This window comes from Ptychodera flava, chromosome 11 (genome assembly GCF_041260155.1).
Source record: "Ptychodera flava strain L36383 chromosome 11, AS_Pfla_20210202, whole genome shotgun sequence".
Lineage (NCBI taxonomy): Eukaryota > Metazoa > Hemichordata > Enteropneusta > Ptychoderidae > Ptychodera > Ptychodera flava.
Genome location: NC_091938.1, coordinates 2,257,698 through 2,284,604, shown reverse-complemented (window position 1 = coordinate 2,284,604; position 26,907 = coordinate 2,257,698). Strand labels below are relative to the sequence as shown.

Here is a 26,907-nt window from a genome sequence, read left to right as displayed (position 1 = left end):
GACACGAACTCTGAGACACACAGAAAGTCTGACCAACGTATGATTTGAGCTGTCTAGTCTTGTAACCACATTATTGAAAATACCTTTCGTTTCATACTTTTGTAAACTGGAGTACAGTCCCAGTTCTCGTCATAATCGAATAACGTCACAGTTCAATGGGAAAATATGCCGCGAAAAAACCACAGCTTATTATAAAACCTAGTTACGCAGCTGTACGTCAGGTTAAGGTGCATGTGATTAGAAAAAAGGTTTAATTTCCGAAGAGCTGGCACGAAGGATGGTATAACATTTCTGTTTTCATATCCGAATATTTGTATATTGAGAAAGATTTCAAACATGTTATTTTTGAATAAATGAAGTCATTACTTTATACCAGACAAACTCAAACTTCAAGACAGCATACTATTTGCAAAGTGATTTAAACTCTCTCTTTCAAGGGGCCTAAACTCCCTCTTTCAATGGAAATATGTACTGTCCACTTTTGGTAAGTGATGGTCGAGGAAATATTCCAATCGCCGTGAAATTCCGTGCTTCCACTGAAGAGCATCATGGGAACTAAATTATTCGGGAAAAGTAATATTCACTTGGAGGAACATAGCATTGGTTTACGAGACCATACAGCTGTTGTTCTCTCTCCCTTACGAGTAGCGAACTGCGCATTGACGATGGGTAGGAACTATCAAAGAATCGAACTGGAATATGAGAATGCGACAAATTACCCAAAGGAAAGATGTTTAAGATTTTACTTTCAAGTGAGCCTCGGATTCTACTCCCTCTAACAAGACTTTTGTAATCTCAAGCATGGAAACGATGACGTAAAAGGTCAAAGGTTTCTCTTTAACAAGTAAATAAGGAACTCCTAAACCATTAGTTTATCGACTGTTTAAAACTCAAAGTACGCAGCAAGAAATGCCATGAACATTTCACACAGCCGTAAACTGCTTCACTGACTTCAGAGAAGACAGACACTCCTTGAAGGTGTCCCCTGCTACTCGGAAATCATTGTATTCATGTGAAATGAACAGACAGCTCGGCTGGATATCTTCAATTTTCCAGCACGTTTCAAAAACTGCCGCAAAGAAATCTCACGCATTTTCAAGAACGGTGGTGAAGTAAATCTGCTGTAGTGAATGGGCGGCATTGCTAAAGCTTTCTGCTCACCACAAACAGAGACACCGTATACATTGACACATTTGTTATAGATGCAGGCACGCATGCACGCACAGACACAGACACAGACACAGACACAAATACATACATACATACATACATACATACATACATACATACATACATACATACTGTTATGTAGGTCATTTCCCCCACACTCATCATGACCTGAGTTCAATTAGTCTAGAACATTCTCAAGGTCACTGCCCTTAATGACCTCACAACCTTGAATTCAATTTGTCATGTTTGGAATGTTCTGGAAAGTTGATTAGTTGTGTAAGGGAGATAATTTTAGAACAGTAATTAGCATGTCAATAAAAGTTCTAGATTGTTCTTATATGCATGTGTATAAAAGGGACGTGCACAGCTTCCAGTCAGACTTTTGGGATCGTGTCTCTTGTGTGTTACTAAACTCCAGCAGTAGTCATTCTCAAGACTTTTCAAGACCTTCACTGCCAACGCTGGATTTATACTGTGGACTTTGTGCAACTACAAGCCTGCAAGCCGAAGGACTGTTCATTCATCCGACTGACTGTTACAACTCTGAGACTGGAGCTTTGCCGTCCCAGCTGAGATAAGTAGTCTGTACACTTTTAAAGCTTGTGCCGAAGGACTGTTCATTCATCCGACTGACTGTTACAACTCTGAGACTGGAGCTTTGCCGTCCCAGCTGAGATAAGTAGTCTGTACACTTTTAAAGCTTGTACTCTACCCCTGACTTAGCAATCAGTTTTATTTCGTAATAAATTTTGTTTAAACGTAAACTGCTGAGTTCACCCTTTTTGTTCGTATCCTCTGCACGTAACAAATTGGGGGCTTGTCCGGGAGACGAATATTTTGAGCCGTTTGACAACATTTTGACAGCCTTTTTAAAACTACTGTATACTGTGAACTCAGCAAAATTCAATCATGGCGGAATTCAAGCCAGACGAATTTATGGATGACCTTGATCAGGACGCATTTGATTCCCTCAGAAAAGACGACCTCATAACACTGGCCAATTTCCTTAAAGTAGAAGTCAAAAGATCTATGCGCAAGAGGGAAATACAGTACCGTATTGCCAAACATTTAGTTAATTTAGGCCAATTTGAGGAATCCACATTGAAAGATTATGAGCCCGAGTCTACCTCTGAACTCAGAAAATTAGAATTAGAAATGCAGACAAATTTGGAGATCAAGAAACTAGAATTACAAATAGAAAAAGAAAAAATACAAATGCAGTTAGAAATGGAAGAAAGACAGAGAGAGAAAGATAGGCAGGAAAGATTAGAAATGAAACGTTTAGAGCTTGGACAGTCAGGAAAATCCTTCCCTTTGTAGCCAGTGTAAGGGGAAACCCTGTTAAAATAAAGGAGAGTATACATCTACAGTTTACTCGACCACAACGTTCACTGCTGTCAAAAGCTTGAAAAGAAATATCAATGAGGCAGACACAGAAAATGTGCAGTTGTCTGCAAGTCAAACTCTTTAATGAATCTCGTCAGATATCGCGAGATTCTCAGCAGTGAAAGTCTGACACTGGTGGCGCTGTACCCACTCTCGCTAACAGGTTACTCATTCATATTAGGTAGGTACGTATAGTACCTGTATACAGTATACATATACAATCAGAAAAGAAAATAAAAAAATAAAAATTGTCTATGGTTACACACTCCCCTGCTTTCTGGAATATCGTCCCGATATTCACAAGAAAATTCAGTCAGGGATTAACCGTTCGATACAATGTCAATCAACGCGGCACAAAGACGTTCTGCAGAGTCACCTTTGGCATTAAACTTCACAGATGTGAGGTAATCTGCTTTGACCATCCACTCTGGCTTACTGCAAACCTGAGTAAGATTCAGGCGATCTGGTGGCCGTATTGTCCGTTTTGATCTCCTTAAGGGTTCCCCTTCTACTTCTTGCATGGGTTCGAAGTGTACTTCCTCCTGAATTTCAAATTCCTTGTGTGGCTCAGCATCCTCCTGTAGACTCGGGTCATTTGATGGCTCCAAACTTCCGCTCACTTCGTTCTCAACAACACATTGTATTTCTGGTAGTGAGGGATTCTCAATCGGAAGTGTATCTGTAGTCCCTGGTGGACTGACACCACTAACCACTGATGTGGGCTTTTTCCCAAACCATGGCCGGTTTCTCCTCTTGGGGCACAGTATCTGGTCTGATGCCTCTTCAGGTTCGAGTACCCTCTCCTCTGGTGCATGATAGACTGGGACGAAATGAACATCCTGATCACCATCTGAGTCTGACGAAACTGTACTATGATCCTGTGATTCTTCTGCCTTGCTTGTTGATCTTGTATAATCAACAGTCTCTGTGGGTTTCGATCTTTGATTCTCAGATGGGCAGGGCAATGAGAAGCATGGTAACAGTAGGTTGCGATGGAGAGTTCTCTCTCTTCCAACCCCAGACTCTGGCCGGACTGTATACACAGGGAGGTCAGGATTGGTCTTGCAAACCACTACATAAACATCTCTTTCCCATCGGTCAGCAATCTTGTGTTTCCCTCGTATGCTAACATTCTTCACCAAAACCCGGTCACCATGCTCCAACACAGCTCCCCTTGCCCTACTGTCATACCTCTTCTTGTTGTATGAGGACTTCTTAGCAGCTGCCTTTGATGCAATCGTATATGCACAATCCAGTCGGTCTCTGAGGTCCTGAGCATATTCACCATATGTATTTGGCAAATCGCCCTCAGGTTCCAATCCAAGGTACACGTCGATAGGTAATCTGGGATGGCGTCCGAACATGAGATAGTAGGGGGCATAACCAGTGGAATCGTTGGTAGTACAGTTGTATGCATGCACAAGTGGACCGACATATGATTTCCAGTCCTTCTTCTGGTGCTCCTCCAAGGTGCCAAGCATATCAAGTAATGTACGGTTAAAACGCTCTGTCTGTCCATTGCCCATGGGGTGGTATGGGGTTGTTCTTGACTTCTGGACTCCTGTTATTTGGCAAAGTTGTCGAATGACCTCAGACTCAAAGTTTCTTCCCTGGTCTGAATGTAACCGGGCTGGAAACCCATAATGCACCATGAAGCTGTTGAAGAGATGCCTAGCTGTGTAGTCTGTGCGGTCTGGTTCTGGGTTGGGATTGCGACTGCATAGCGTGTGAAGTGATCGGTGATCACCAGAATGTTAGATATACCTCCCTTGGATTCTTCTAGGGTCAGATAGTCCATGCATACTAATTCCATTGGCTGACTGGTCTGGATGTTCACCAGTGGAGCAACTGATCTTGCGCCTGGGGGCATCTTCCTTCTCACACATCTCTCACATGACTTGATCTTAGTCTCAACATCATGTGCCATGTAAGGCCAGAAGAAGCGAGATCTCACCAAGTCTAGTGTTCTGTCCTTACCAAGATGTCCAACATCATCATGCAGACCTCTGAGAACCATGGCTCTGTACTGTCTAGGGAGTACTAGTTGATGCACCTTGTTGCCATCACCTGTAATACGACTCCTATACAAAACACCGCTCTTGAAACTGAGTCTCCGCCATTCATTGAGATAGCGCTGTACCTCTGAACTCTCAGCCTTCCTTTTTGTTCTGGTTGGAAGTTTCCCACCTTCCTTGAGGATGACGATGCGTTGAATGGCGGGGTCTCTTTGCTGTGCAGCCACCCACTCATCCTTGGTCAGTTTGGGTAAAGATTCACTCCCTGGCAGTGTTGGGGGACAATCTATGGTCTCTGGTACTGCTGTATTTGAACAACCAACCATCTCTACCAAGGGAATCCTTGCAGTCATATAAGACTGACACACAGCCTCTACCGATTCACATGGCACTTCACTCCCTCCTGTCTCATAGCGACTGAGGGTATCCTGAAGTGAGTCAGAGTCGGTCTCTTGGTTAGGAGTGTGAGGCCGGCGAGATAAGCCATCTGCATCAGCATTTCTTGTTCCTGGTCGGTAAGCAAGACTGAAGTTATATGTTGAAAGTGCGGCAAGCCATCGATGACCAGTGGCATCTAACTTTGCACTGGTTGTTACATAGGTTAAAGGGTTGTTGTCAGTAACTACCTTGAATGAGTTCCCATACAGGTAATCGTGGAACTTGTCAGTTACTGCCCACTTTAAGGCTAGAAACTCAAGCTTATGAGCTGGGTAGTTTCTTTCACTCGGAGACAAACCCCTACTCGCATATGCAACAACTCTCTTCCTGCCATCTTGTTCTTGATATAGAGCAGCACCTAGACCATTAAGGCTCGCATCTGTGTGGAGCTCAAATGGGATGCTATAGTCAGCATAAGCAAGTACAGGTGGGTTTGATAACCTGTGAATGATGTCATTGAAAGCAGTCTGGCATTGGTCTGTCCACACAAACTCAGGCAGTGATGAGTGTTTGGTTCTTCTTCGGTCCTTGCGCTTGCTTGGGAGTCCAGCTGTCAAATCATTCAATGGCTTCACTATCTTTGAAAAACCTGGGACGAACCTCCGATAGTAACCGGCAAAACCTAAGAAGGACTTGACCTCGTGGACACTCCTTGGAACAGGCCATGTTTTCAGGGCTTCAACCTTGTCTGGATCAGTCTCTACGCCATCTCCTGAAACCACGTGCCCAAGGTACTTGACTTGACTCTTGAAAAGTTGGCATTTGGATGCCTTTACCTTCAGCCCATACTCTTGGAGACGATCAAAGACTGCCTCAAGCCGCTGAAGGTGTTCTTCAAAAGTGGATGAGAATATGATTATATCGTCCAGATACACAAGGCATATCTTTAGATTATAGTCTCCCATACACTTTTCCATGAGCCTCTGAAACGTGCTTGGAGCATTGGTCAACCCGAATGGCATACGGTTGCACTCGTAGAATCCAAAAGGCGTGGTAAAGGCCGTCTTTGGTCTATCTTTGTCCGCCATTCCAATCTGCCAATAGCCGCTCTTCAAATCAATTGTTGAAAACCACTTGGCTCCTTTCAAGGCATCCATACTCTCCTCTATTCTTGGCATGGCATACGAGTCTTTGACGGTCTTGGCGTTCAACCTTCTGTAATCCACACATAGGCGAATTGACCCATCTTTCTTCTTGACAAGCACAATCGGGGCTGCCCATGGACTACTTGACTCGCGTATGGCCCCACTTGCCAACATACCCTGGAGGAGGGACCTCACTTCATCATACATGGCAGGGGGTATGCGGCGATGCCTTTCACGAATAGGGTGGGTATCACTGAGTGGTATCTCATGTTGTACAGCTGTACAATAACCAAGATCATTGTCATGTTTTGAGAATACATCAGACTTCCTCGCTAGTAGCTCTTGGGCCAGCTGATATTGAGTAGCACTCAAGTGGTGTAAGTCTATATTGCTGCCCAGTGATACATTAACACCAAGGTGATCACTACAATTACTATCCTGTCTGGCGGCCGTCATCTGTTGCTGAATCCCTAGCTGGTATTGTGAAGGTGATCCGGCCCACGTAACAGCATGAACTTCACCAATCACATTCCCTGGCCTCACAGTTACTGTCTTGTTAGAAAAGTTCTGCAGCTGCACGGGTACCCTACATTTCTTTCCGGTACACTTCATAGTTAGAGCTGATGGGTTGACAACAAGACCACCTGGAAACTGTCTCGTCCCTCTGGGTTCGACAGTAACAATGTACTCATCTCCCTGAGGGCCCGATTTAGTTTTACCCATAATGTTGACACCGCTGTTAGGTTCAACTCTAACTGGGCGCCGCAGCTGGGCTCTCACCACACCAAGATTACCATCTTCGCCACAGAAATTGTCCCTGGCATTAAGGTGATTGTAAGCATCCTGGACAGCAGCTGATATCCTCAAACTTTGGACAGATGAAGCCTTTTGTTTGCACAACCTGGAACTTTTCCTGTACAAGTTAATGAGGTTGGTGCCAACACACAATGGTACTTCTTGGTTGTAAGCTGTATCCAATACAACCAGCACCAGCACACTGTAAGTCTCATCAGTACCAAAGACATCTCTTGGAAAGGAGATCTCAGCCTCTATGTATCCCAGGAATTCCACCACCTGACCTTGTGCTCCAGTTATGGTTAACAGCTCTTCAATGGGATGTATCTCGCATGACGACAAATTGTTCTTGTAGAATGATTCACCGACCGTCGTTACTTGAGAACCAGTGTCAATTAAACTGCGGCAGCTCACCCCATTAATGAATGCATTTTCTTCATTAGGATCACCAACAATGCGTTTGAGTACTGATTGACGGTGAACGATGACGTTTGCTTGGGCTTGCTCATTGGTTCTGCCTACCACCCGCCCGCCGGTGGAGGCAGCTGGGGGTTTAACCGACCAGATTGCTCAGGAACAGAAGGGGCATTGTCCACCATCTTGGGATTTCGGCAACCTCTGGCTATGTGTCCCTCCTGACCACATCTGTAACAAATTACAGGTCCCCGGATGCGGCCAGTACCTTCTGGACTTCTACCTCTCCTTCTTGGGCCAGCATTTTGTTCAGGCAGATTCCTTTCTCTTTGCCTCCCTCTACCACGACCCTGCTGTGAGGGCATGTCTTGAGGGTTAGCGTCTAAACTCGTACCATTACCCTCCATCCTGTCAAGTCTGGCTGCCAAAGACTGCATGTGTTGCTGAATTTCCTTTACTACTGAGTCCTCCTTCACAGCATTTGCCTTTTCAGGGACAATGGTCTGATTGGAGATACCAGCACGTGCAGGTTTGGCATACGCAAATGTTTCCTTCACTTCTTGTTCTGCCAGGCGGGCAATGCGGAGCAACTCATCGAACGATGTTGCCTTATCATAGCGATGTCTGGCAATTTTTTACTCGTTCATCACGCAAACCCTTCCAAAATACAGTTCTGAGAGCTTCATCCACCGCCACTGCTGCTATACCACCTCTCTCCTTGGCCTTGTTAATTGCTAACTCAAGGCGACATCCATATCCAGCCACTGTCTCCTTCTCTTCCTGTTTGCTGTTATAAAATTGCTGTAGTAGAGTAGCACCAGTTTCAACCACACCATATATCCCACTCAACTTTTCCAGGATAGCCTCAATGGTAACATCTAAACCCATGTGCATCACAACTCTACCTGCATCTCCGCGCAGTGACTTCCTAACTGCTGTGGCCAGCGTCTCCCTGCTATGTGTTCCATCTCTCTGCAAACACTCAATTTCGTATTTCCATGACTCAAAGTCTGAGTCACCTTTATTCTTTGGGTCACCAGAAAAAGTTGAAATTCTTGGCGGTTGAAACAATGCAGCTGGTAGCATGACCGTAGACTTGTCAGTTTTAACTGGACATGACACCGCTGGGCTACCGTACTTTGGTTGGACTCCTATACCAGGTTGCCGACTGACAGGGGTTACTTCATGTCCAGCTTTACGCAGAACTTCGATCATGCGGTTCAATTCTGCCTGGTCGACGTCACCGGTATTGGTTACTTCACTCTCGTACTGTAACTTTTGACAGGGTGTATACCTGGTTGGCGTGACAACTGGTCTTGATGTCATATTGCTGCTCATTGTCTTGGGTATGGTGTTAGATGCTGATGGTGTGGCCTCATATCGGAGTCTATCGTACAAACTGACCGGCACCCTAGTAATTGTCAACTTGCTACCAGGAACAGCCGGCCATTAAGTTTCACAATTGCTTCTTGAGCTGTGGCCTTGTCAGCAAACTGGCAGAAAGCATGGTCACTACGACTAACTGACTCTGGGTCGACCGGCCAGACAATATGGCTGACTGTACCGACAAATGACAGGAATTCACTCAACTCCTCACATGTAGCACTCCCTGCAATGCCCTTAATATAAACCGTATGGTCCAACAGGGCTCTAAATTCGCTGGGTGTACAGGTATGTGGAGGGGTATCCATCATTGCTTGTAAAAACACAAGTATGTCAATCAGATATTGAGCAGGTATTTTTCGTAGAAGAAAACAAAATATATACAGTTTACAGAGTCTCTCTTGTACTTTCAACTAGCACAGCAACAGTTCAGTTCAAACCTCTTTATTTCTCTTCAGCGGCTTGTAACTTGTGGTTCACTTTAATAGTTGACTGGAGTTACCATGGAGATAATGCTCGATACATCACCTGTCAAACACTGCGACATAAACTTCATAGGGCACCATATGCTTGTGTACTGCAACACTTTTGCAACGGGGCCCCACGTTGGGCGCCAAATTATGTAGCCAGTGTAAGGGGAAACCCTGTTAAAATAAAGGAGAGTATACATCTACAGTTTACTCGACCACAACGTTCACTGCTGTCAAAAGCTTGAAAAGAAATATCAATGAGGCAGACACAGAAAATGTGCAGTTGTCTGCAAGTCAAACTCTTTAATGAATCTCGTCAGATATCGCGAGATTCTCAGCAGTGAAAGTCTGACACTGGTGGCGCTGTACCCACTCTCGCTAACAGGTTACTCATTCATCTTAGGTAGGTACGTATAGTACCTGTATACAGTATACATATACAATCAGAAAAGAAAATAAAAAAAATAAAAATTGTCTATGGTTACACCTTCACACGGTTTTGACATCACTAAGCATTTCAGGTTAGTTCCCCCTTTCCAAGAAAAGGATGTTGATAAATATTTCCTTCATTTTGAGAAAATTGCTCAGAGTCTGAATTGGCCTAAGGAGTCCTGGTCTATGCTTTTGCAGAGTGCTTTGGTGGGTAAAGCCAGAGAAATTTACATTCAATTGTCAGTAGAGCAGGCCTCAAATTATGATTCTGTGAAGGAATTAATTCTCAAGGGTTATGAGTTGGTGCCTGAAGCTTACCGTCAGAAATTTAGGGATTGTGAGAAGGTGAAAGATCAAACTTATGTTGAATTTGCTCGAACAAAAGAACAACTGTTTGATCGTTGGTGTTCTTCTGAAAAGGTCAGTCAGAATTATGACAAATTACGACAACTTGTTTTGATTGAGGAATTTAAAAGGTGCATCCGGAGTGACATCAAGACATTTATCAATGAACAAAAGGCAGATACATTGGAGGTTGCTGCACGTTTGGCCGATGATTACTCATTGACTCACAAATCTTCATTTCTCAGCAAACCATCCCAGTCCTTTTCCTACAGAAACAATGCAGGCAAATTTAACTCCTCCTTTTCATCCAAGAATTTTCAAAGGAGAGTAGAAAATCAAATGACAACAGTTCACAAAATTCAAGTAACACTCCCACATCATCAGATCCCAAGTCTCAATCTCCTTCTGACAAACAGTTCGGTACACTTTCTTGTAATTATTGCAAGAAAGACGGCCATTTAATGTCAGATTGTTTCAAATTGAAAAGAAAACGTGAAGGTCAAAGTGGTCAAAGTGGATCTAAGCCCACCGGCTTTATTTCTTCATCAACTCAATTAGAGTCTAATAATGTGTGCAACACATTTTCTGAGGTTAAACCCCTCTTATCCCCAATTAATGAGGTCAAGGTCAATTCTTCTCAAGATAGCATTATGGGTATTTTCGAACCATTTATTCATGATGGTTTTATATCACTTTCTAGTGATTTCTCTTCCGCTACCCTGTCAAAATTTTAAGAGATACCGGGGCGTCCCAATCTCTTTTGTTGGCAGATACCCTGCCGTTTTCTGAAAAGTCATTTTCAGGTTCTAAAGTTCTTATTAAGGGGGTAGATTGTAATGACTACATTCCTGTTCCTCTCCATAATGTCTATTTGTCTTCGGACTTTGTTTCTGGACCTGTGGCTTTAGGTATTAGGCCTTTTTTGCCTTTGAAGGGATTCACCTTCTTCTTGGAAACGACCTTGCTGGGGACAAGGTCATTACTAATCCACTTGTGACTGATAATCCTAGTTTAGATCAGGATCCAGAGCCAATTGAACAAGAGATACCCGATTTATTTCCTTCATGTGCCATTACTCGAGCCATGTCAAAGAAAACTTCCGAGAATCAAAATACTCTCAAAAATAATGTCACAGATGTTGACTTAAATGACACCTTTCTCAGTCAGGTGTTTGACACGGATCATTCCGTTATCCCTCGTGGATTTGCAACTTCCAGTAAAACTGCTGACCAAAGTCAGACATTTTCTAGATCAAATCTCATTGCAGAACAACACAAAGACCCAGATATTTTGTCTTTGTTTGACAGGGTAGATGATGAAGGTAAAACTTCAGATAGCTCTGTTTCCTATTATACAAAGTCTGGTATTCTCATGCGTAAATGGAGACCTCCAGATGTTTTGGTTGATGACGATTGGGCTATAAAACATCAAATTGTGGTTCCAAAGCCCTACCGTGCTGAAATGTTGCGCCTGGCCCATGAAACGCCCTGGGCTGGTCACTTAGGAGTCAGGAAAACTTATCATAAAATTCTCAGTCACTTTTATTGGCCTAATCTCAGGCAGGATGTAGCACATTTCTGTAAAACTTGTCACACATGTCAAATGGTAGGAAAGCCAAATCAGACCATTCCAAAGGCCCCTTTACAGCCAATTCCTGCATTTCAAGAACCATTTAGTAGGATACTAATAGACTGTGTTGGGCCCCTACCAAAAACAAGATCAGGAAATGAGTACATGTTGACAATAATGTGTACATCAACTCGGTTCCCAGAAGCCATACCACTGAGAAACATAAAGACAAAGACTATAGTGAGAGCTTTAGTCAAATTTTTCACTTTATTTGGCCTCCCTAAATGTGTCCAGTCCGATCAAGGCTCCAACTTTATGTCTGGTATTTTTCAACAAGTAATGGATCAGCTAGGCATTAAACAGTATAGGTCATCCGCCTATCATCCAGAAAGTCAGGGTGCTCTTGAGCGATTTCATCAAACTTTGAAAAACATGATTAGGACCTACTGTTTTGACACAGAGAAGCAGTGGGATGAAGGAATTCATTTTCTGCTCTTTGCTGTTAGAGAGTCAATTCAAGAGTCTCTTGGTTTAGCCCATTTGAGCTTGTATTTGGACATACAGTCCGTGGCCCACTTAAGCTAGTTAAAGAGAAATTCCTATCAGACGATGATGATTGTCTGAATATTTTGCAATATGTGTCAGATTTTCGTACAAAACTCTCTAAAGCATGTGAATTAGCCAGAGAAAATCTTGAGTCATCTCAGCAGTCAATGAAAATCAAATACGATAAAAACACCTCAAAACGGAAGTTTGAACCAGGTCAAAAAGTTCTTGTTCTACTTCCGGTTCCTGGCAAACCACTCCATGCTCGTTACTTTGGGCCATACCTAATTGATAAGAAATTGAGTGATTTAAATAACATCATAAAAACACCTGACAGGCGAAAACAAAAACAGCTATGTCACATAAATATGCTTAAGCCATATTTGGATAGGGATAATCCTACTAAAACACAGCCTGTCAGTACAGTCAGTTCTGGCCATTATGAAGATAGTGATACTGAAACTGACTTGAGTGAAAATACTCTAAACTCAAAGCTGGGCTCGGTCAAGCTTCAGAACTCAGAAATCCTGGAGAAGCTGGAGTCTACAAAGTTGGCACACCTCCAGCCAGAACAACAACAACAGGTGAAAGAACTGCTCCATGAATATAAACACCTGTTTCAAGATGTTCCAACGAGGACAAACGTCATCTATCACGACGTTGATGTTGGGGACAGTAAGCCTGTAAAACAACATCCATACAGACTGAATCCAACAAAAGCGAAATATCTCCAGGAAGAAGTCAAATACCTGCTGGACAATGACTTTATTGAACCCAGTAAAAGTAACTGGAGTTCGCCGTGCATACTTGTTCCCAAATCAGATCACAGTTATCGTATGTGCACGGACTTTAGGAAGGTCAACACTTTAACAAAGACAGACACTTTCCCAATCCCGAGGATTGATGACTGCATCGACCGAGTGGGAAAAGCTAAGTACGTGACGAAATTTGACCTACTGAAGGGATTTTGGCAAGTCCCTCTGACGGATCGTGCTCGTGAAATATCCGCCTTTGTTACACCAGACGGATTGTTCCAGCACAAGGTGATGCCATTCGGAATGAAGAACTCTCCGGCAACGTTCCAACGGATGATCAACGACGTCATATCCGGGCTAGACGGATGTGCAGCTTACGTTGACGACGTCGTCCTGTATAGTGACACCTGGGAGGAACACATCAAGCTCATGCGGAAGTTCTTTGAGAGACTGAGCAAAGCAATGTTGACTGTCAACCTTGCCAAATCTGAGTTTGGTTGGGCTAGGGTAACTTACCTCGGACATACTGTAGGACAGGGTGAGGTAAAACCTGTTGATGCCAAAATCAGTGCCATTTCAAGTTTTCCCATACCAAACTGCAAACGACAACTGATGCGCTTTCTCGGTATGGCTGGTTACTACAGAAAATTCTGTCCAAATTTCTCCACAATTACTGAGCCTTTGACTAACTTACTTAAAAAGAAAGTAAAGTTTGTTTGGTCAGAGCAATGCCAACAGGCATTTGATACACTTAAAGCCATACTGCAAAGTGCTCCAGTGTTGTCTGCACCAGATTTCACTTTGCCATTCAAATTAGCTGTAGATGCTAGTGATACGGCTGCTGGTGCTGTTTTATTGCAAGAGGATAGTCATGGTGTAGATCATCCTGTTTGCTATTTTCACGCAAATTTAACAAATCCCAGAGAAACTACTCTACAATTGAAAAAGAATGTTTATCTTTGATATTAGCTTTACAGCATTTTGAAGTTTATGTTACTTCTTCAAATCAGCCAATGGTGGTTTATATTGATCACAACCCTCTTATTTTTCTGCAGAAATTTAAAGGCAAAAATCAGAGATTGCTAAGATGGAGTTTAATGTTACAGGAGTTTAATCTTGATATTAGACATATCAAAGGCAGAGACAATTTAATTGCAGACTGTCTCTCTCGTATTTAGAGTTTATTGTTGTTCACTGTCAAGAAATTTTACTTTAGAGAAAAAAAAAAAAATGAGTACTTAAATCTTTTTCAAGATTACATTTGCAAAAGAAAGATTTTTCTTTGAAAAATTTTCCTTTTGAAGAGGGGGTGTGTTATGTAGGTCATTTCCCCCCACACTCATCATGACCTGAGTTCAATTAGTCTAGAACATCTCAAGGTCACTGCCCTTAATGACCTCACAACCTTGAATTCAATTTGTCATGTTTGGAATGTTCTGGAAAGTTGATTAGTTGTGTAAGGGAGATAATTTTAGAACAGTAATTAGCATGTCAATAAAAGTTCTAGATTGTTCTTATATGCATGTGTATAAAAGGGACGTGCACAGCTTCCAGTCAGACTTTTGGGATCGTGTCTCTTGTGTGTTACTAAACTCCAGCAGTAGTCATTCTCAAGACTTTTCAAGACCTTCACTGCCAACGCTGGATTTACACTGTGGACTTTGTGCAACTACAAGCCTGCAAGCCGAAGGACTGTTCATTCATCCGACTGACTGTTACAACTCTGAGACTGGAGCTTTGCCGTCCCAGCTGAGATAAGTAGTCTGTACACTTTTAAAGCTTGTACTCTACCCCTGACTTAGCAATCAGTTTTATTTTCGTAATAAATTTTGTTTAAACGTAAACTGCTGAGTTCACCCTTTTTGTTCGTATCCTCTGCACGTAACAATACATACATACATACATACATACAGACAGACAGACAGACAGACAGACAGACAGACAGTCCGACACACATACATGTCCATAACGTCGATATCATATTTCGTCTATAGCTTTATCCTTCTTAAAGAAATGGATTACATGTGTTATAGATTGACCAGTCCCAGTCTATGCTGTCAATACGTTGTGACGTCACGATTAAACGGAGAAGGTGATTATTCTCTCCACTGTCACGTCTAACTGATGCACGTGAGGAGGGACCGTGGTATTGATTATATCAGTGTCGTTGTATTCATCTTACGATTGTAACGTTCTTGCTGTTCGTTTTAGTGCATTAATTGTAACCAGGCCTTTCATCTTAGATGAGAAATATTCCTTTGAAAAAAATGTTTTGCAACGTGCAGCTCCACCTTAAAATCAAAAGAAGGCGAAACCAGACAGACAGGAGGCTATGAGCGATATCACTGCTGTGTTATGGGAAACATGTCTTGTAGCTTACGATTTGCTTTGTCTTGCTGTGTTTGTACAATATAGTTTGACGTATCAATTTTCTTGTTGTGCTGCCTAATTGATAAGGCTAACGCTGTTTTCGTGTCACTCTAATATGAATTTGCCATCTTCGTTGTTGTTTTGACTCGTCAATACGTGGTAAATCGGTTTCCTGGACGGTGATATTCTAAGGGATGAACCATTAGGTGTGTTTAGTGGGTCGTCAGAGAGACAAGCAAGTTTGTGTCCTGAGTTTCTGAGCAAGACCACTGAGATCCTATAGGTCGAAAGTTCGAAAGGTTGTCATTGATTGAAATTACGAAAGTCGTCTGAGCATTAAAGGGCCAATGAATTAATTGTCTACCCCGTTTAGATATGTATCGGAGCACGTGATCGAGATTTGAAACACTGAGTGACGTGTACTAAGTTGTGTTCACTTATGACATAACATTTTCAACTTTTATACTGTTTCACGATATGATAAGATTGTTAAATCAAAATGCACGTGCACATAAGATAATCGGGAGCCCACATTGTTTGTATTGACACTTAAGAAGTTTCAATCCTAGGAATTGAGCAGTCAATTAAAATACTTGTCCTAATTGTCGAAAACTATAAACATCAATCCATTTTGTTGTTTCATCAGCACGACTTTATAATGACAGTAATTTAAAAGTCACCTCAAGACTGGCTTTTGGCCGTATAGTTTTCCAGAAAAGCTTGTTATTTCATCTTTTTCAGAATCTAAATTTTGCAATGCATTTGAAAGACACTAGTACTTATGATAAGCTCATGCCAAAATATTCCGACCTGAGATCGATGTAACGCTAGTAAATTAGAGTTTCACGAAGTGGCTATTTAGAGTTCCTGCCATGAAATGACTGAATTTCCTTTCACATCCGTGTTGAACCTTATATTTGATTTAGGAATCCGATGGTCGTCCTTCACTCTCGATTGGACGATTAAAAGTTATAATAACGCGACATTTTGTCTTTGCTCTGCAAACAAGTAAGCGAAAAATCATCTTGTACAGCCTGGACTAGTCGAAGACATTGGTGGACTGTCTTGGTCAGATTCTATTGATGAAGAGGTACAGTGTCAACCTTAGACCAGTTTACTTGAAGAGTGGAAAAGCTCAAGGCGAGAAAATGATATCATACGTAAACAAGACCATGATGAAGAGAATACTGTGCGCAACAAGGAATACTGGATAGTTTGGCTGCCCAATAAACTGTAAGGAATGTTATTCAAAGTGATTTGGCGTGTTAGAGTTTTGTTCTATGCATTTCTGATTTGTAACAACTTCCACCAATCTTTATGTAGTATCCGTTAGATTGCAATGGTTGAGGAATTCTGGTCCTTCTACAGCAGTTCATTCCGAGGATAATCTTTAAAAACAAATTCTATTTTCGAAATCAGACCAATACACCCATAGATACTTGTTTTTAAAACGATTCAAAGATACACAAGTCAAATATCTACTAAAAGTATCGGATAACTAAATCATAATTTCAACACGTGACTCGATCGAACCAATGCGATATTTTACAATGTTTAAGCTGTCAGGAATTCCAAACTTTTGCATGACATAACATAACAGTAAAAAGTCTCGACCTAGACATATATTGGATGCATAATTACGACCTTGGATGACCCGTGACAGCCAGGAGATCTCTCAGTCAAAATCTCATCCATAGCCGATGCTACAACTCACAAAAGATTATGTTTCGATTCCAAAGGATCAAACTTCAAGACATGCAGCAATCTGCTTTCTAACAAGATCACATACTTTTCATGACCACAGGTTCTCGGGTGATTTGTTTTCCTCGGAGAATACAATTTGAGATATCTTTGCTGAGTTCATGCGACGATAATCAACCTTTGCCATCGATCGATGTCTTGACGTGATTCAAAAATCTTCACTCTAACTTGAGGTCATGACCTTATAGTATTGACACCAAGTAAAATATTTCATCGTACAAATTACGAAACGGACGTTTGGAACGACGAAGTACTTCATTTGGATAGTCAACCAGCATTGATAGTCTCATCCAAAGCTAGGTAATAACAACTGATATGTTTAATCAAGAGGCCGTTTCCCAATAACAAAGTGCGGGCGTTTATATTAAAGCGACACAATATTGCATGAGCTAGTAAGTGAAGTGACAAATCAGTCGCACCCTTCCAAGTTACAAAAAATGAATTCAAATGGAGAGAAAACCACAGCAACTGCTATCGTGGTCGTGGTTCAGCTATTACCCTTACTGGGCACCTACTATGAAATCCAGTTACAACTGCTGCCATGGATCAATGAACTTAAAACCAATTGCACAATATCTACTTCATTGTGAGGCAAGTTCACACTAATTGATCGTGGTGCACAGTCCCTGCAAACAGCTAGGAATTCCATCCATAGTTGTAGAGTTAGAATCCCATAGAAATAATTAATTCTCAAGGACGCAAATGGCACATTTCGTTCGATTTACAGGCATATTAATTCCCTGATAAATATTTTCCTAATGCTGCTTAAGATCTCAGTATGACTCATCCCTTGGATTTGAAGAAATTTATGAACAATCACGGTATTATAGAGACTAATAAAGTTCTAATTATAGTATTAGTATGTGAAAACGTAAAAGCGATGTCTCTTAACATTCTTCCGACGAAATCTAAAATTCTAGCAGTGCGTAGAACATATTGTGGAATCACGAAAGGAGAAGAATAGAATATTTTCTAAAAATTAAAGGCGTATAATGCAGAAGTTCATTGGAAGGAGAGCTATCCTATACAGGTAGTAAGTTTTGTATATGAGTCGTGAACATTGGGTCGTGTAGCTTCAAACTACAATATGACTAATGTTTCCATACTTTCAAATCATATTGTAGCATGCTAACTGTATCAGCAATCTGCTTATGTTACAACCTTGTCCTTACATGCGATTTTTGTTTATTCATCACTATAAGTCAAATTTTTTTAGTTCGGCATCAGTTTGCTTGTTGATTAATAACATATTTGACCGCGATGTAATCTTGTCACTGACCGCTAATGGAATATCACAGTCTAATTGAAAACAACACTTGTGATTGAAAGAAGAAAACAAATATAGTAAAGTGGGTCCCGGACACCGACAAGAAACTCTTAAATCACAGTATATTCAACAAGTTGTGATAAGATTAGGTCCTTTCCTATCAACACGGTGTCAGATAATGCGGGTTGTAGGTCAAAGCTGGTAATTTTGGAAGTGCATGTCAATGTTTAAACTGACTCTGACCTCGACGTGATCAACCGTTCTTAACACTGTTCGGAACAAATACCCGTTCATGCGCGTCTTGTCTCTTTTTACGGACAATTAGTAGCTGCCTGCTTTATACAGTAGTGCCTTTGCGTTCAGTTTGTCGCATTTACAAGAATTGAGACTGATGACATTGAACACTACAGAAACCACAAAGCTTTGCTGTGAAGATGGGTCACTTATCTGTTAACAGCTTAATCGTAAAAATAAGGGTAAACATTTTACAAACAAAACATCATCAAAAAGGGACAAGTCGCAAAGATATATAAATACTTCGTGGCATAAAAATAACACATCTATAGAAACCGAAGACGGTACGGCAACTCATGGCCTAATTTCATAGGATGAAAAAAATCCTTGGTTAATGTTACCTACCTTATGCTGTACATAGACGGCGCCCATGTTTCTCAGCGTTTTCTGCATAGGTACTAGACTCCCTTGCTCACACCAACAAGCAGTTTCGCAGAACTATCTCCACAGGCCGAGCTTAGACAAAACCAGGCAGGTCTCCGATTCTTCGAAATTTCGTGGATGGTAGAGCCGACACAAAATACCGAGATTCTCCGGCTGATTGAAAGTCTTGATTTTTGCTCCAGACAGGGAAATGATACCTTGTATGCGGAAGGCGTTGCGTTGAAGACAAATGCTCGAGGCGAGACTCTCTCTTGTAATTGAAAAATGCAAGCGTTTGACCGGCTATAGTAGTGTTTCCGATTGACGTCCGTAAATGCACTCTAATGCAATGAAATTCCATATATCAACGCAACACTTACAGTCGGCGCTCACAGTCGGCAGATACGCTGTGTCCTTGGTAATGCTTCACCCGTCAAAATTGATATTTCATAAAACGATAGCTGTTCGCAGATGGATGAAGAGCGTTCGTTAACTCGTCAGCTAAGCAAGAAGACTGAGAGTGTGTGCTTGGTTGTCGAGCCGCTTGCGCTGTACCGTCTGCAAAGTTCGCCTAATGACTTCAGAACGCTGAAGTCCGATTTGAGAAATGCAAGTGCCATTTGAGACAAATCACCGGTCAGCTTACACACCCTGGACACGGTCATCACAAAGTACGCTCAAATATCGTAAAAAAAAATTGTGTGAATTTATCTGTACATCCTCCTTAGGGCGACCCAGTCTCCATCGTATAAACAGCAAGCGTGACCAAGGCCGCGCAATAAGAAACGCTATCCGCTAGACATACCGAGGGATATAAAATTAAGACCGAAATATCAGAGCGTTTTACTTGAGCGCTATCTGGTAGCCTGTGACGGGACATACGCCTCGCATTGACGACACGCGCACAATGAGATAACTATAAAATGTTAAATTCCAAGCGCTTACGGTCGACGCAGTTTACGCAAAAGCAAAGTTACCATGGGTCGCGTATCGGCTCTAAAACTCGGAAGTGTTCAGCTACCGCCAAATGGGACTGACTTTTTAAATGCCGACACAGAGATTTCCGACTACAGCACGATCTTGTCAATGTTTTACTGGATTCACATTAACTTTTACAAGTAATGCATTCCAATATACTTGCTTTTTCCACTCCCATTTTCTCTGTTGATGTGCTGTTTTAACACATCCGGGGTATTTTATGGTACTGTTCAAGGCATACTGACCGACTTTCTGATTTACAGTTATCAGTCTAGCACTAGCAGCAAGACTTTCGTCCATCAACAACTAGGCATACGTGTCCCGTACCGCATTATGGGTATCTTTCCGTCAGCGACAAATCAAAACGTATGAGGGCGCCCACTTTGGCAAAAGTAATACTTCCAAACGTTTTACAGTTGAAAATTAAAATTATGAACACGATTGGAACTAACTTAGTAGAAAAGGATCTTTTAATTTTTGAAATTTATCAAAAATGGTAGGTGACCTATAGCTGAAAGTTACCATAAAAACAAGTGAATTGCAAAATAAAGGAAAAGTTGATGAGCTTAAATTTACTGCTTAGACCAACATTGCTACGATATCCAATTAACCCAACATTTACCATTAACATAACTGGAACTAATTTGGGCCTAAATTATTTCCAGTTATGTTAATGGTAAATGTTTCGAATGAAAGTTTGAAATTCCTGCGTGTTCAGTCATTTTCTTGTCATTTACAAGTCTACAGATTAAAGTCTGTAGTTTTAATCTCAAAGATTGTCCTGTATCAGAAGGTCACTGAGGACATACAACCCAAACTCACGGAATACACGATGTCCCTGTAAAAACGGAATCAAAATCTAGATTGCAACCATGTTCCTACAAATGTTGATATCAATACAGCGCATGTTGATAAAACAGCGAAATGACTGCATGCGCAGTATACGTCTGAGCATGGCTTTCTGCCGAGTGTAGGCGATAGATCACGTCTTGGCGCGCTCTGATGAACAAACCCTCAGGTTGGGATGTGCAGAGGTCGATATCGCCTAGAGCGTACGTGCACGTGACGCGGAAGAAGCAATGGAAGTTAACCTTCCATGTATAAAATGTCACCCTATAGTCGGTTACAAATGATTTTTCATTTGATTCTTTTCTTTTTTCCGTATTGTTTTGTTTCTTTACTTGAATATATTGTGCTAAATAAACAAACTAAAGAAAACAATAACATGCCTTACGTATCTAACGTCGCGCGCTCCCTAGGATTCAATGGTAACATGCAGGTCCGTGACGTAGAGGGCCATATAGGCATCACTTGACCAAAACTGACCCGGAACTACTTTCAACTTGAAGACAACTCCGGGAATAAAAAAATAATGATCAAATTACATAATTTTCATAAAAGATGGTCACTGTGCAATGTCTTTCGCCATGACTGACATGTGGAATTCCATGTGAACGGAATTATGTAAGGAAATGCGACAAACCGCATAACTGTGATTGAAACATAATCATGCGCCCTCAAGGCAGGAGACCATTTTCCCTCCTGACGTCGGGCAGGTGGTCACCTGTCCTCGGGCAATTAATCCCTTGTATAGGCTGTAATGTATATGGCTTTTCAGTTATGATTAAATTTTTCTCTTGAATGTTGCTCAGGATTATCGTTGGATTTCGACAACTTGAAGTCGCTGTTTTATATTTTCCTTTAGTTTGTGTGGTTTTTGCTCTTTTGTTGTCATTTTGTGAGTTTTCTTACTATATCAGAAAAGATGCAGAGGCAAAAAATAAAAACCATCCGCAATTAGCTTCCATGTGCATTATCATATTTGTCCAGGTCTGTTCTTTTTCTCTCGTTTTGACAAATTTAGAATCCTTGTTCTCATTAAAAAGCTATAGTTTAGATGACACTTCATAATACTCATCCGTCTCTTCATTTAAAAAACATGTATCTTTCAATTGGCATATATTATGTCATGTTCTACAGGTATTCAGTTTCAAAGATCACTTAATAGCTGTTTGCTGACTGTCGTAACCTATTCAACAAGTTTCGAATTTACGAGGAGGACATTGTAGTGGACGTTTTCAAATTGGCAAGCGATACCGCGATATGACAGAAAATTATCGTGGGACGACGTTTTAACAAAGAAAGCACACATGTGCTGGTCTCATCTACGAACAGATCGTGAAAACATGACGGTTAACCAGATCTCTGATCCCATCTAAATTGTTTATATTTTCTCGCTCTTTCTGAAGATATTGTTCCCCAACATTCGGCTTCGACCGTATGCAAGACATTACATGTAAAGGGCCAGCAGCCGAAATTTTGATGATGTTTTCATTACTTTTGCTTTGTAATGTCAACTACAGTTTCTTGTTCTAGTCTATAAAAACATGTTGAGATACTATACACAGCACTCCGCTTGTCAACTCAATCTGTACATGTGTAAACTACATTGTCATTGTTGACAAGTGAATTCTTGTCCGGACAAGAATTCAAATGTAGACAGTAACCGTGCGTTTTACACGTGTAGATGCTATTCTGATCTGCTAAATAATTGGGGTTTTTTCAATATGTTTCGGGAGTAGAACAAGAACTTGCAAATAACATAAAAAATAAAAATGCTGAAAAAATCCTCAAACGTCACAGCTTCTGGCCCCTTAATGGATACATGTTTAAGTGAATCGATGATGAGACGATGCTTGATCTAACAAAAGCTCAAACTGCAATGTAATGACAAATCTATGATAACTTCGCAAGGTGGGAAGTACGCCACCAAGCATTCACTTAATAATTTTTCACTCTCTATTCTTCTCAGTGTCCAGGTTTTCATATGAAGATAACCGAGTGCGCCATCAACGTCGGTAATGAAAGTGTAATAAATCCAATACATTTTTTTTAGATTTGCTTTATCTTTGGAAAGTCAAGAACGTGTTGCTATCATAATAGTTAAAAATTATAATAAGCTGTTTTTTCGTTTTCACAAGGAGTAGGCAGCAGTTGGTTTTGCAAATGGTAAGAAGAAATATTACAAACTGACACTGAAGATCATGATAACGAAACAAACACGCTGGAAGCGTAAATATTGAGTCACCGATTTCATGATCTGATGTTCAAATTTTGATGAAACAATATTGAAATTCTGTTCACCAATCGTACTTACTAAATTAGAATAATAACAATAATAATAATAATAATAATAATAATAATAATAATAATAATAATAATAATAATAATAATAATAATAATAATAATGTTCAAATATAACATTTATAATTGACTAGCCATGATAGCCAGATATATCAGAATCAGGTATATATTAATGCATGCAGATATGTTTACGATTCGAATTTTTAGAAAAAAATTGAAATAAATATAAATCATAAAAGATATTGCAACATACTGACTCAAATTGGAACGTTGATAAATATTCCCACAACAACTAAGTCAATTAAAATCAACACTCAAGAGTCAATACCGAATTTGTCGAATGAAGTAGTTGGTGCATGAAAACTTTGGCGACGCTACGAGCCGTAACAATCAATACTGTCTCAACTTCATGCACCAATGGATTCAATTCCGATCCAGGGAAAATTTTTCAGAATGCATATTACGGGAAAATGATGATGGATGAATTACGTGACCATTTGCCGCCAGAGGGAGTTTATCATTAAAATCACTCACTTTGTATAATGTCGTGGAAGCTTGGTAGTCTTGATTTCATGAATTCCGAAAAATTGTAATGGAAATCATGTGAGAACATATTCTGTTAATCTCTGTTCCTAGAATGAGAAGGCACCAATCGCCTTGTGTGGAACCAACCATCGCGATATGTTTCACTGGTTGTTACCATGTAATCAAAAACGCTCGCAGTTCAGAGACGTCGACTAATTTGACAATTCAATGGTTCTTTGTTTCTCGGTGCACAATTTGTAATTTGGCGTTCTTTTCAAAGAAAGCGTAAACGTTTCAAAATCAATAGCACGCTAATGAAAGAAAGCTAAAGGTACCGGTGGGGGCGGTGTTTGCATTTCCACAAAGAACGACTGTCAGTAGAGCAGATGCGATCTCAAACGCAAACGAGGATATTTCAAAAGACCCATATCCCAAGGGTTAACGTCATGACAGGAGTAAACTTAAGTATGTGCGAATGGGGCCTGTTCAGTCGAGCATTATGAAGTTATTGAGAGATGTTATGACGAAAGATGAGGTTGGTTTTCAATCTGAAAATTCAATATGTGCAGTTAATTGGTAATCAAAATATGACGACTTTCGGCAATCGAATAAAACAAATGGAGAGAGATCGACTATTGCCGTGTTGCGTCTGTCTCTCCACGTGACTTGTCAGAATAAATTGTCAGAAAGTAATATCTTGACATCTTCGAAACGATTTCTACACATTGCGAATAAATTGGATTACATGTGTCCAATTTTCTACGCCTTCTCAAACAAATCATATATCACCTTGACAATACGTCTCCAGCTATGGCTGGGGTAGTTTAAGTCTTTGAAAGCCATCAAGAGCCACCGTACCGGTCTCAAAAGAGCCGTGCTATAAAACAAGATATAAACGTCCATGATAATATTTATTCCGTCATTGAGTGGCCACATTTCCATGGAGATGTGTGTGAATTATTCATTGATTCGTCACGCAAAGCACATATGCAAACGCCGGTATATCGCTGATGAAACTCGAAGGATATGTTTTACTTCGGAAACTTAAAGTGAAATAAGAATTGTTGAGTCTCTCAGTCTCTAAATTTTAATTTAGACACGTTTTCCAGTTCACATTATGAAAGAGGCTGCAAAGGACTTTACATTGTGTTGGTTGTGTTGTAGTGTGTTGTGTTGTGTTCTGTGTGTTGTGTTGTTTTGTCTTGTTTTGTCTTGTGTTGTGTTCAAAATGCTTTCTCGGTTTCCATTGAAGATACGTGATTGGCTAGTTTTCTTGAAAGGCAGATCATGATGCATATATTTCCAGTTTTGAACTTTACGAAAAACTAATGATAAAGCTATCATTCAGCGAGAAAGAACAACTTACAGAGGCAGCAGATATTGGATCAACGGTACCGCAGTAACGCTGGTATGCACAAAGCTTAAAACGGTTATAAAAAGCACGACATCAAGTGACTTGGTAGAAGGCAAAACGCACTGCAGTTGAATGTGTAATTATTACACTTTGATGAGATAATTTCATTGAGAATAGCAGTGAATAATGGAATACGCTTTGTTCAACACTGTTATAGCATATAAATCCATGAAAGGAATGCATCCACTCGCGACAGTCCAATAAAAAGTGAAGTTGAATATTACTACAAGAGCCCATGTACTAAATATTTTATGTGCCTCCGGGTGTGTGTGTGTGTGTGTGTGTGTGTGTGTATATATATATATATATATATATATATATATATATATATAACATGCGCCACACACAATATATTGACAAGTACACCAAGCCACTATTTCAATAATAGAATAACCGTGATCACACCTTTCGACTCAAACATTCAAAACACTGACAAACTTCACGATACTCAACAGTCTCCATTGGTCTGCTTCTGCTGACTGTCACGTCTCCATAACTCGAACAATCTGTACCATGTTAATATGACAATACTTACCTACAAAAGAACATAAAAAAGAGAGTCGAATTAGGATGGAGTTCACATTTCAACATTGCAGATACTTCAACTTAGTCTCAGAGTTTCACGAACTCACAAACTTCATCGAACACTTCGAGTAATAATTGCTATGTAGAAACTATGAAACCTTATATATATATATATATATATATATATATATATATATATATATATATATATATATATATATTTGTAAAGACATTTATTTTTTGTGCATGCATCACTTATATAAATCAGATTTTGTTCATTGAATACGGACTGCCAAGTTTATCTATTCATATATCTTTCGATCTGTGATTGTCTTCCGTGTCTATGAGAGAGGTCAGGCGAATCTGCATGGCCCAGTGAAAACTGACTAAATGCCAGTTTCTATCAGTTTTTCGCTCTTTTTGAAAAATAAAACCTGCAGAACGTATAAGTTTAGTAATATTTAATGTCATATACTGACTTAGGTTTTATTAAGCTTTAGCGCGTGAAACATGAAACCAAGGTAATTCTTGTCAGTGTTTAAATTTTTTACGAGTCATCTGTAACTTGAAACGTCATTGTTCGAAATCGTAATACGTCTACCTTAAACCCTTCGTGATATTTTGTTTATTATTCTACCTTAAAAGGTCAAACAGTCGCTATCTCAACACTTGAAACTCCATGACGTCATACCAAGGAATCCATGACAACCTTCTAATAACATATTTACGTTTAAACAGAACGCATGATATCTACACTATGATATCCACTGTGCCGAAACGGAGTTAAATTTGTTGAGAGAGAAATAACATGAAATCGTATGGTGACCGTAAACCAGCTATCATCATACTAACAAAATGGCCACTATTTATTTTGATTTTCATCGTCATCTGTCCGTAACCATGTATAACTACATCTCATATAGACTGTCTTAAAACACTGAACCAGATACCTGAATATACCTGAGTATCCGCATGAGTCGCAAGTTGCAAAAGGGCAGATATTTCAGTAACGTGGTTGATTTTGCTTACAATAGTAACATCTACATTATGACAGTGTTACATCCATGTTTCTACTGACCTATGTTTTTACGTGTATGCACATACGTACTTATGTACGTGAATTTATGTACGCAACGTGTATTCACCGTGTACTGCGTACATCGAAACACAGAGTCACATACATACACAATGATTTACATGAATGTATGTGTAAGTGTTATGTTCTTCAAGGTGGAAAGTAAGAAAGAATCCATTGAGATCAATGATTGTGCATGATAATCTCTGCATCCTGCTATCCAATGCTACGAGACATGCCGTGATGGAAATCAAAATACACTGTTCGATAATTAAGACTGTGTGTTATAGATTTAGCAAACGGATCAATACAGGATCAGACCGGTGGTACGATCATATATGGTTTGCAATTTGGCACACAATGTGACATCGAAACACGATATGGTGCT

At 40.4% G+C, this 26,907-nt stretch overlaps 1 protein-coding gene across 13 annotated transcripts in view; it reads right to left on the bottom strand.

Moving 5' to 3' along the window:
* LOC139143248 (A-type potassium channel modulatory protein DPP6-like) overlaps positions 1-26,907 on the bottom strand; it is a 390,979-nt gene that overhangs the window by 198,921 nt on the left and 165,151 nt on the right. Inside the window, exon 1 of one of the 13 annotated variants that reach the window (XM_070713411.1) lies at positions 18,841-18,882. The exons of the other annotated variants lie outside the window; for them this stretch is intronic. Within the exon in view, the coding sequence (XP_070569512.1) occupies positions 18,841-18,867 (27 nt within the window). The 5' untranslated portion in view covers positions 18,868-18,882. Of the gene's footprint in view, positions 1-18,840; positions 18,883-26,907 lie in introns of those variants that run through there. 13 annotated transcript variants of the gene reach the window in all.